Here is a 12618-nt window from a genome sequence, read left to right on the forward strand (position 1 = left end):
CCGAGTGCACCATTCCTTCTTTTCCGGAGTCCAAGTTGGCAGACAGTTTCGACCTCACATCCAAGCTATTACAACGAGCAATGTCGCCGTTGCCGCTCATATGGAAACTGAAGCAATGACTGAACATTGGTTCGGAGAAGAAACCGAAGAAAGCGATCGGAGTGGTGAACAATGTGGTCATGGAGATGTTAGGGCATAGGAGGAGGGAGATGGCAACGACGACGACGAGTCTTAACAAATCAGACTTGCTGTTTGGATTCATGGGATCCATCGAAGACGACAACTAGTTGAAAGACATAGGCATTAGTTTCCTGAGTATGAATTGGTTGAGAACAAGTTGAGGATTTTTTTCTTGTGAACATTAAATTTATAGAGTGTGCATTGTGTAGTTTGAAGTTACAGTGTTAGACTGTTAGTGTTATGCGATATATGATGAAAATTGAGAGAGAACAGTGTCGTTTTCGAACAGAAAAGATCAGGGACCATTTTGTCTCCTGTTAGAGTTGTCAGAAACTATTTTGTCTTCCGTTAAAATTAACGGAGTAAAGGACCTAAATGACTGACGGAATTAATTGTTAGGGACCAATCGAGTAATTAATTTTAGTTGGGAACTAAAATGTTCAGTCTGAAATTCTTAGAGGCCCAAAATGGATATATACTCTTAACATTAACATTGAAAACAATAATATAACCTATATAAAAATAAAGAGTAATAGAATATGAAAAGTTAAGATTAAACGCTAATTTTATAACTAATAACTCAACTATAACTAATAAAGAGAAATAATATTAAAAAAAGAATCATATGACATTATACAAATATGGGTTATTATGAAGAAATAAAAATACAACAAAAAAATATATGGTATAATATAAAAATAGAAGATTATGCTACTCAGAAGAAAAATCTTATATAATAACATAGAGTGAAATAAAAAATTTAAAAATAATTTTGGGACTACCTTGAATTCTCTATTAATATATTATAAATAGATAAAATTCAACTTCATGAAAAAACAATTTTTATTTATGGCTTAGTTTTTGAAGTTTTTCCTATTTACGGAATAAAAACAAGAGAAACAGAAAATATAGCCTTTAGATTTCTGGTACAACTCAGATTTGCTACGGTCTTTCCCGCTGCATTTTTTCAACTTTTCCTTCTCTGTTTTGATACGGCGTTTTAATGGGACATTTGATAATTTTAGATCATTGCCTAAGTGCTGTGTTTCCGAATGATCCATCGCATTTTGAATGAATCATCAATAGTTTCATAATTAAATATTATATAGTCTTCCATATGACAATGCAAAATCGGTGCAGAATCAAAATAAAACCTAGCAAGTTGGTGCTACACCATTGTTGGGAACAACGGATCACAATAGAATTGGAGTAACTTGTTCATGAAAAAATCTTCACAAAAGAACAAACCCTCTTCGGAGCACTTAAAGGACAAAGCAACAAACTTCAATGATAGTTAAGTTACAGTGGCGTTCAAGGAAATGATCTTACAATTTGAATCACTCAGACTCAATCACCTCATTGATTGAATGCCCACTGTAGGTATACATAGTAAGTAGTAACACCAATATTTTATATAAAAATAGCATACCAATTCTTCTTCCTTGCTGGCCGAAGAAATTCCAAGTTTCCAACTGACTGACAAAATAGAAGACAAGGAAACTCTGCAAATGATGAGGCTCCTCAAATCACTGCTAACTGCTAATACTATATTGATATATACAATACTAGGCTATTTGCTACTAGTCACACCACTTCTGTACTCCCTTCAGAGCTCCATCTTCAACTGATTCGATTGCAGAGGTACTGTATCACAATCTAGTTGTTAAATTCAAAGGTAATTTAACAAAAAATAAATATAAAGAAAATCAGATTTAGAATTCCCATGCTCTCATGACACATTTAATAACAGCCATGTACTTGTCTAAGCGATGCAAATGTATTAATTTGAATAAATTTAAGAGTTTTCTAGTTTGTTCGATAACTGCTTGAATGCGCTATCTTATTCATTAGCATCCCCTCCCAGATTTGTTTGTGATCTTCATTAATGCAAAGACAGCTGCAATCCCTATTAAGGAAACCAATGTAGTATTTTGGTAGGAAAAGCGATGAGTTTAAATTGGAGAAAAATTTAATGTGCTGTTTCAGAAGATGCCGGTGAAATAGAAGCTTAACCCGTATCTACCTGAATTAGCTGATGAATCATAACTCAACATTGAGTTTTCGGGAGTCATGAAATTGGTGTTTTCTTCTTCCCTTCCCCAAACTGGTTGCTGGAATGCATCAAATTGCCATGGTTGCTGATATTGTTCTCTATTTCCATTGTTTGGGATTTCCGGCCACATGAGGGGTGAAACCATGTTAGGAATGCTACTGTCCATTAGAGATGCCCCCTTTAAGTTGGCAAACAAAATTTTATCAGCAGTTGGAAAGTAAATAAAATCTGAATTGGCCGAAGTGGACCGGTTGCTTCATCTAAAAAATGACAAAACCTATGCCAACTCCAACTGAACACATTCAAGCATTATTTTCAATGATATTTTCCATCAATTTATGGAATGGAGGAGCAAATGCAATGGTCTTTTGGTAAAAATTCCCCAGAGAAATTTCACTTAGCGACTATAATGGATCTAGATAATTGAGTGCAAGCATTTGTGTTTTACTGAGAAATAATACTTAAATATTTTTTCAAGGAATAATAGATGGAATCTCCCTTCTGGAGCCCAAAGTAAGCCATGTTAGGATAGTTCAGATTACTCCACAAAGAAACATACATAAATTCTTTTTCAGCAGAATAGAAAATGGGGAAAATAAAATCATTTCATAAATACTTACTTCATTAGGCATTATGCTGTCAAGGTTGAAATGAATTCTTGGGTTAACTGCTGCTAGTTTCATTGATAAAAACTGAAACGAGATCATAAGTAAATCAGAATGAGAAAAAGTTTGATGGGGATAACTCAATAAAACTGCAGAGTGTTCCAATAGAAAGATCCACAGTTCTTCGCAATAATTTTATATATGTTTACGTTTACAGTTCACTTGGTAGATCAAACATTGACAAAGATTGTTGCATTATCCAGTTAGACTAAGAACCAGATTGCTAACAGCCACTTCTCAATTCTCATTTTGTGCCAAAACAATTTCCTACATTAGAATCTGACCTCCACTTGTCGCTGTAGAGATTGGACATGGTTGATGATTTCATCCAGAACCAATGCTGTGCCTGATATCTGTTAAGCAAACTTTGTCATCTCAGCTAAGTTCAACTTAATGGATCAAAGAGAGAATAAAACATTATAGTCTTGATGCAAACGTGATAAAAAGTAGCACATGAATTAGTAATACAAAGGGAGAATTGTATTTAAGTGTCCCAATTAGATTCTTCTCAAATGTTGAGAAACATTCAGCAACTAGATTTATATATTTTGGTTAATACACACTAGTTTTTCTCATTGCTGCAAAAAGCAGAATGATCTGTTTTCTGCATCATGATTCAGATAAGCTACATTCAAACTAAATCCTGATTATAAGGTCTAAAGATACAGAAACAAATGAAAAGAAGAGACACGTGTAATGATGGGCGAAAATCATTAAGAGTGCAAAATCTTGGGGAGGAATTAACCATGATTCTAATGTTAAAATTATATTTTGCAACCCCAATACATCAATGTTGCCATCTGATAAATTATCCAGTGTCCCAATACAGACTTGCAAGATAGGATAATTCAAGGCCCTACTTGAAAATATCATTATCACAACAACCCATAGTACAAACTTAAATTTTGTAGATAGAGGTATCTATTAATTTTAGGTGGAACTGATTTTGATCAAGTACAATGTTAAAAGCCAGTTAGGTCCCTCCGTTGGGTAGATGCACTACCAAAGGCATGCATTCTTTCTTAATCACCTAAATGATTGATGGATACCAAACCCGGTGAGATGATGGAACCATCACCATCACAAGCTGGTTTAACATTTAAACTTCCCTTTAGGGGACCCATGGATACATATCATAGGGTGTGTTTGGAAACCATCAACGTAAGACTTATTTTCACCAAAAAAAGAGTCTTTTGCAAGAAAATAATCATGTTTGGGTAAAATCTTTTAAACATATTATAATCAAAACTAAAATTTAAGCTAAAAAACAGCTTATAAGAGAAAGAAATATTTTAAAAAAGATTATAATTCAAACATAAATTGATTATCACATAATCAATTATTTTAAAAATCGATTATACAAATAAAAATTATTGAAATAAGTTTAAGTTAAGCATTTCCAAACACACCCTTAGAGTCCCAAACTTTCAACACACCCAACTATGTGTCTCTCACTTGAAGCCAGAAATCCAGCTAGAAACCTCTCTTCTCGCCCCCACACCGCGACCCTCCTGTCTCTTCTATAAGCCAGAAGGTTGAGGAAAGAAACCAATGAGGATTACCCCAACTGTCCTGTTACACCTCATGTAGCGTATATCTTTTGTCCTTTCCTAAAAAAGAAATTTAATTTGTAGAAAAATAAAAAGTCACGATACTTCAATTTTAGGGTAACATCCTTGTCTTGATGTGAAATTTTGTCTAGGTTAAGAACAGGTTCTTTCACAATTAACGTCTAAAATCCAAAGTAAGAAATAAATTACTGGGACGAAACCAAATGGACGATGGAGAAATTTTTGCTATTAGTTACCTCCAACTCCATGCAACATTAACTGGATATATCATAAAGGTATGCTTGGAAATTTTAAAAATTAAAATCTTGATGATTATTTATTTACATAATCAACTATGTTTGTATGACTCTTGATATAATAGGTGGTTGACAGGTTGAGTCAAACAATTTTAAACGTTTATGTTAAAAAATTTACATAAACAATTTATACATCCTATGTATTATTTGGACTATATAGTAAAATTTGCTTCTGTATGGTAAAATTAATTATTAAAATAGCTTGGGTAAGAGTGACTTCGTTTCTTCATTCCAAACATGCTAAAAGGCTAAAGCCTAAAACAGAAGATCAAGTTGGAACGACAAATTTAACCTTCAGAAACTCTAAGTTGTAAGTTATAATTAATTTAATCCAATAATGAAAGAAAAGGCCACTAGTAAATACGCAAATAGGATAAAGAAGGGTTAAAATACGCAAATGCCATTAGTAAATAATAGTAATGAGCGGTTTTTTTTCCGTTGCCATGTACAAGTCTTTTCCTAACTAAGTTCAACAAAAAAAACATACACATGCCTCATCGTTTTTCTTTTTTTCTACTTTTTTTTACTATAAAAATTTTTATTAGAAAACACAAAAATTTATTAGATATTAATATTTTGGACATATAATTTTTAAAAGTTTTTGTACTGTATATTAAAATACACTAAAAATTTTTGTATTATATACCAAATTTTTTGTATTATATATTTATGTTATGTGTATATTTTATTAGTTAAATATTAATATTTTAAATATATAATCTTTTAAAAATTTATGTTATGTATTAAAATTTTTGTATTATACATCAAAACGTTAATTAAAATTTTTGTAAAGAAAGATGACTATCATGATAACAAAAGCGACTAAAGAAAAAAAAAAGAAATTAAATAAAAAAAATAAAAGAAAAAGAAGACAACAACCACGATGACGATATCGTTAAAGAAGAAGCGTGCAAGAAGTTGAGACGACGACGTTGTTGGGAAAGACGACCACTTTCAAAAAAGACACCCGTATATCTGACTTGGTGGAACTTGCCGGCGTAGCTTCATTTTTATTTTTTATTTATTTTTGAGGTAAAAGCATACACTTTCTTTTTCTTGAGGCTAAAAGGTGACAACGAACAAAATCCGATTCGTGCTTTCCTTTCTTAAACCCCGTAACCAGAGACAATTGCACTTTTTCGGAGACAAATTAGACAGAAAATCATAACATAATCATAAAACAGAAAACCCAAAATAAAAAGTTCAAATTAATTATTAATTAATACTTCTAGTATTTATTTATTGCAACAACTAGAGTGGTTAAAGAGTAAAAGGGGGAATGGACCGACCTTGTTGCAACCGGGGACCAGCTCTTGCAAAAGTTTCATCCGAGCATTTATCTTCTCTCTCCTTGCCTGAAACCAAATCAATTAATTTAAATAAAAATTATAAATAAATATAAAATTAATAAATATAACTTGCAAAAGTAAAAGTACAAGTAATTAATTTTTAAAATAAAAAACTATCATTACTAAACCTTTTTGCTAAGGCAAAATTTAATTTAATGACTATAATTAAAGAAACAGATTACGTTTACCCTCTCTGCTAAGCTATGGCTATCAGTGGCTTGACCTCGACGAACGCGAACGTGAACGTACGGAAGCTTCTCGCCGTCGCCGGAACTTTCGGCGGCAGCGACACTCTTGCTCTTCTTCGACCTCGCCTTAACCTGCGTTTTTATCACATAACCACCGAATTCGCCCCCTAAATTAGCTCAAAAAATCAGAAACCCTAATTTATCGGAACGGTTTTATCGATTAGAGCGTTTTCGGAACTACCTTCTTCTCTCGCTCCTTCCTCTTCGCGCCCTTGTTCTCAACCGCAGGATCGCACTGAGTCGAGCTCGGGTTGGAATCGGTTTCCGGCGGCTCGTTTTTTACCTCCGCCACCGGTGGAGCCAGCGGTCCCTCTCCGGCGAACACGGAGAACCTCGCAGCGCGCTCGATTAGGGCGGTGTTGGAAGGGAACGTGAGCTTGCGGGTTCCGTCGATGATGCTCATGATGGAGGGATAGGGTTTCAGGATGCTGGCGTGGCAGGGCGGTTTTTCGGAACCGGTGGGAGCCTTATCCGGCGAGTGGAGTAGCTTGACGGCCTGCGGCGGAGGTAGCTCGAGGAGCGCCGTGAAGGAGTTGGTGGATTCCGGCGCCGGAGCCATTAGCCCCTGGATTTGCTCGTTGAATTGGATGGAGTCTAGTGCGGCGTGCTCCATGAACTGAGAAAGAGAAACAAACCGAAATGAACCGTAAGGAACTGAAAAACCCGAACCGGGTCTATTGTTGATAATGGTGGGAAACTCGAGAACCTAGCGTTGTTGTTTGGGTTTTGAGATTTTTTTGAAGCCTTGTAGTGCTAAAAGGGAAGCATGAGGGACTATGGCGTGTTTGGGAGTATATGATTATTTGTAACTTGTAACTGATGCTAAGACTTGAAAAAAGGGGGAAGCGCTTTTAATGGCGGTCAATGTGGTTCTGGGTATGTCTCTCTTTCTTTCTCACTCTAATTGAACTGTCTTCTGTGTGTTTCTGGTCTGTGATTCTCTTTGTGGGATTGGTTCTTCTCCGCCATTTGAAGCACTCTGAAAGCAACGTTGCTAGCTACTCTGTCTCGTCTAGTGCCCATTTATACCTATTTCTTAACAGAAAAATAATATGTCATCTTAAATATTTAAAAATGATTTATTGTTATAATTTTTTTAATTAAATATTAATTTTTAACCTTTTTTTAAATAAGTAAAGTATTATTCTTTAGAGACCATAGCAATTGCCTATTTAAAATTAATGCTAAATAAGTCAAAAAAAATTGTCTTCACTACATTTTCGGTTCACCTTTTAATTTGAATATGGAAGTAACAGTGAACTCGGATATGAGGAATATAGGTACTTTACGACCATATGGTGTTAATGGAATAATTCGGAGGGTCTGAGTTGCTTTAGATATTCCATTTCATAAAAAAATTGACAACAAATAATTCGAAGGTCCGTTTTCTAACTTCTGAAATTCATATTTGTCCAACCACAAGTCGAACCATACGATTTCTTAAGTAAAATTTTAAAATCAAACAACTCGCATGGTCCGATTTATGTATTCTGAATTTTTTTCCACTTTTTAAATACAAATCGGAGGGTCCAAGTTGTGTACTCCCACAATTTAAAAAAATACCAAAAATTACCATATTAAAGTATATTACTCATCTTACTTCCATATTAAAAGTTTTTAGCTTTTTCGGTTACTAACGGAATTATCTATGTATTATGTATACATAGTATAATTGAACTAAAATCTACGAAAGTTTTATTCTAACTTGAGTAACAACTCTCTAATAGAATAAGAATTACAAAGTGATTTTGGTATATTAGAACTAACTAAAATTCTGAAACTCTATTTATATTTAGCTAGTAATTTTCATTAAACCTTGAAGACCTAAGTAAAATAGAATATTTTGTTGTAAAACATTTAAATTCAAATCAAAATAATAATAATAATAATAATTTATTCCATTTAGTATTTATAACAATAAATAAGATCACTTATATAAGTCATATAATATGAAGTAGTTAATGTGATTATGATCAAGTATATGTATTACTCATAAATATATTAGAGTCGCAACTGAACCATGATGACATTATACTAATAAACTTAATAACATAGATTAAATTTGGATGAGTAATTTAAAAGTTACATGTGAAAATGATCTCATACATGTCTATTTAATTATTCCAATTTTAATAAATTTTATGAAATCATAAGTCAAAGTAAAAATAAAATTAAATATTTTATTTCTGTAGAAATATCTATATCATAAATTTGTCTAAACTATATGAGGATCCAAATGAGAAATATATATTTCCACTGAAATAACATATCGTAAAATGATATGACACCCACTTGAATAAGATTCACATGAAAGACATTGGGTGTTTATTCTTACTAAACAAATATGCATGCATTTGTGGAATTTGTGCTAATATGTTCAATAGATATTTAAACACTTTGAACTCTTTTATTTAACAATTTAAAATATTAAACTACTGACACATCGTCACAAAATAACTCAAATGGTCTTTTAAATCTATTTTCACAATTTGTAACAAGTATTTTATAGTCGCCAAATTGGATGTCTTCAAAAAATATTTTATATTCAAGTACTTTAGTGAAAAGAGTAATAAGTTTCTTCTCAACACATTTTAAAAGAGTTCTTTCAAATTGAGTGCAAAAAAAAGAACTCTTCTAATGAGCATACAAATATACATGTAATGGATCAAAATTGCTTTGATATCTAAAAAAATAATAAATGATCTCTAACTTTATTTTTTGACTTTATATATATGAACATGTAATGTTTTGCTATAATAAACTTGTTTGACTACTATTTGGTGATCCATTATTTAACTCATTTAAATATCTGCCATAAATACTAATAATATACAAAATAATCGTAAGTGTATAAATTTAGTATCTATCAAACTACTGTTAAAACATAAAAAAACCCGTGCACTTTAAATTTTATAACATTCTTGAGATACTTAATAAGAATGTATTTGTCTCTCGTAGAGTTGAGGGGATTATAACCTTGCAATCCTATATATCAAATCCTTTTAAGGTCTTACAACATAATTCTTTTTCTGATAATCTGAATGTACTTGTAGAATTATCTCAATGTATTCGAATTCCTAATATAAAAGAGGAATGTTACTAACACACAAGTCCGGCAAAAATATACTAACTCCCACTGAACTGGTATATAGTCATCAACCAAATTTACCTCAAAAGATCATATGAGATAATAATTTGATAAAATATAAATTACTAATGACCACTACAAGAAAAACGTTGAGTACCGTCGAATGTACTGTCAGAAAAATGAATAAAATCTGACGATGCACTTTTTACTGTCGGATAAAACCTCGCCAGTAACAAATTATTGTCGGATTTTATTCGTCCGATGGTAATTTGTGTCAGATTTTGCGACGGAATATGGTTATCAAGAAAACAAAATCTGTAACAAATTACTGTCAAAAATTTTCTGGCGGTAACGTTGGTGCCAAAGCATATGCCTTTGCGCTGTCTTACCGGCGAATTAATCCTATAGTAATGCCGATGGAAATATTTTTCCTTAATTTGTTCTTGGAAATTTGGTTGAGCTGTTACATTAGTATATTACGATGGTAATTCCGACGGTAAATGTTTTTTAATGATCTTTTTCCGTCCATCTATAATGTACCATGATAATTAATAATTGAAACAATACTTTAAATCTAATGTGAAATATCAAATATACAAATTAAAAATACGAAATGATGGTAATTGAAATATCTGAAGCAATGCTTTTTAGATTTATCATCTTCTTCCTCTGGTTCACCATCCTCCTCTTCCAAAGTAATTTCCTGATCATTGAACTCGTCTTCCTCTTCTTCATCGCCATCGACCCTGTCTTCTTCTTGAAGATCATCATCCTCTGGTGGCAGTGCGTCGTCATCTATTCCAAAGTCAATAATACCATCATCCATAATAGCTGACCTAAGAGTGATTGGATCACTGGTATTAACCACCATTTTCGAAGGAGTTGGGTCATCAATCTGGTAAGGTTCCTAACCCTCTATCCCATAAGACTCGATGCGGCCTCTTGGCTTAGTCTTAACCACAACCAACCAACTAGACTTGCATGAACTCGGATAAGGTAAATAGTATACATGTCGTGCATTTTGAGGTAGAATAAAAAGATCGTAGTGGCTATATTTCTTGGTTACATTAACTTCAGTGATATCGTAGTCCTTGTGCTTTCGTGTTTCTTGTCACAAACTTAGATCATACTATTCACATTTAAACACGCACACTTTGCACGTAGTGCGACAGAAATTCTCTAATTGAATTATGTTGTGCAACACACCAAACCAATTAGAATGACCACTGCCTGAATCCCCATGAATCCAAATTCCGGTATTATCTGTTTTTCGTCCAATCAACTACTGTAAAAAATGGAACTGATATTCATTAACATTGTATATCGGGTAGCTAGTGCTTGTATTCATTGGTCCCCAACTAAGTGCAACTAGTTCCCAATCTGTTGTGTCAGTTAGATGCACGCTAATGTATTCTCTAAACTACTATGGAAAATTATTCAATACCACCGAGCAGAAGTTAGTACTTAAGCGGACGTAGCCGCTGATTAAACTGATCTCGAAGCGGACCGGGTTGCTAGTACGGCGGGAAGGGTAGGATTTGAGGGGGCAAGTAGTTTCTTGGATTCAATGAGAAGGCTCGTGGGTCCTTCAACTGGTATGAAATCACTAATGGGAGGCAGTTATCTGAAACCTTAACATAGTCATATTCAAGTTATCCCAATAGTCAATGAGCTTCCTCTTGATCTTAGGTGCGAAGAGAAAGATCTCTTTTTTATGACTTCCACTTATCTATCGATCCCGGCCCGGAAAGCGGATTTGACTTCGTTCCTTGCTGTGCGAGATCTAGTTCAACCTCGTGCTGGGTAATCTATTACGATAACATTAGCCCTTCTGTCAAGACTATAAAAAAGTATTGATTTGATCGATCCCTTTGAGTGCAGGGAGGTCAGAATCCAACAACATCAGCAGTTCTTTGTCAGCCTTTTATCAGAGTTTTGCTCAGGTCCCTCAATTCTAGCCAGAAAATATCTGAAATCAGAGAAAAACACACAAACTCATAGTAAAGTCCAGAAATGTGAATTTAGCATAAAAACTAATGAAAACATCCCTAAAAGTAGCTAGATCCTACTAAAAACTACCTAAAAACAATGCCAAAAAGCGTATAAATTATCCGCTCATCATGAAGCGATAGAAGCAAGTTAATGTAAGAAGTTATAAAAAATAACCCATAAAAAGTGACCTGACGAGGTCTAACTAAAAATAGGATTACTAAAAATAACTTAAGAAGGACCAGCAGAGAAGTCGGACCAATGAAAGGATCACTAGAAAAGGGAAAAAAATAGCCTGCAAAGGCCAAATAAAGGTTAAAAAACCAAGGCCCGAGGTGCTCAGCTAAAAGGGTATAAAGTCTTGAAAAGGATTCTACGTAAAGCAAGAGCACGATCTCGAAACGGATCTAAAAAGTCGTCCAAGCAAACTATAAAGAAAAGGTTTCCCTCGAAACACTACCTAAAAAGGTTGTTGGAATATGATTAAGAGCTCGGGTAACAAAGCCATACATGTCGACGTCAGCTAAGAAGAAGCGCAACCCAAAGAAACAAGTACAACCTCAAGAAAAGAACAAGTAAAAAGCCAAAAAGGTTGAAAAACAACTTAAAGCTCAAAGGTGCTTAGCTAAAAGGGGGTATAACTCCACTCAAAGAAGGCACGATCTGAAAACAGGGCTACAAAAGTTGTTCGAAACCAAAAATGTTCTATGTAAAGAACACTAAAAAGTTATCGGACAAGTGACTAAAAGCTCGGACGCCAAGCCGCAAGGATAACTTCGCCAAAGTAGAGGGTTGACAACACAAACTCAAAGCAAGGCATGATCCAAAAGGCAAGGGTAGAAAACCCACATTACCACTCAAAGGAGGTCGGACTGGGAAGTACCAAACCTCTATAAAATCCACAAGGATTGCAAGGGTAAAAAGTAATGAAAGAACACCTCCAAACATTAAAGGTTTAACTAACGTAGCAGTAAAAGGCATCCTTCAAATTAAAGCATTAAAGACTCAAAGGCTGCCTAAAGGGCAGCCCAGGAGTTTAAAGTGTTTGTTTTTTAAAATAAAAGTTGCTAAGAAGCAACCAAATGTCAAAAGTCAGCCATAGAGACTTACAAAAAACTAAACGAGTCCAAAGTCCACAAGTCGGACTATACCAATAAACAAGCAAAACAAAGACACAAC

The 12618-nt window shown here is 33.9% G+C and overlaps 1 protein-coding gene across 2 annotated transcripts; it reads right to left on the reverse strand.

Moving 5' to 3' along the window:
* Nucleotides 1–1359: 1359 nt before the first annotated feature.
* LOC112746266 (transcription factor bHLH48) lies at nucleotides 1360–7406 on the reverse strand. 2 transcript variants are annotated; one of them, XM_025794936.3, is made up of 7 exons: nucleotides 6544–7406; nucleotides 6303–6434; nucleotides 6055–6120; nucleotides 3183–3251; nucleotides 2854–2925; nucleotides 2204–2411; nucleotides 1360–1824 (listed from the first exon to the last, which is right to left on the reverse strand). In XM_025794936.3, the coding sequence occupies exons 1-7, from the start codon at nucleotides 6973–6975 to the stop codon at nucleotides 1787–1789; spliced, it is 1017 nt and encodes a 338-aa protein (XP_025650721.1). In that variant the 5' UTR covers nucleotides 6976–7406; the 3' UTR covers nucleotides 1360–1786. The 2 variants fall into 2 exon arrangements, with proteins under 2 accessions (XP_025650721.1, XP_072074437.1); XM_072218336.1 differs by having other exon boundaries at nucleotides 6297–6434; nucleotides 6544–7361.
* Between the last annotated feature and the right edge of the window lie 5212 nt (nucleotides 7407–12618).

This window comes from Arachis hypogaea, chromosome 2 (assembly GCF_003086295.3).
Source record: "Arachis hypogaea cultivar Tifrunner chromosome 2, arahy.Tifrunner.gnm2.J5K5, whole genome shotgun sequence".
Taxonomy (NCBI): Eukaryota; Viridiplantae; Streptophyta; class Magnoliopsida; order Fabales; family Fabaceae; genus Arachis; species Arachis hypogaea.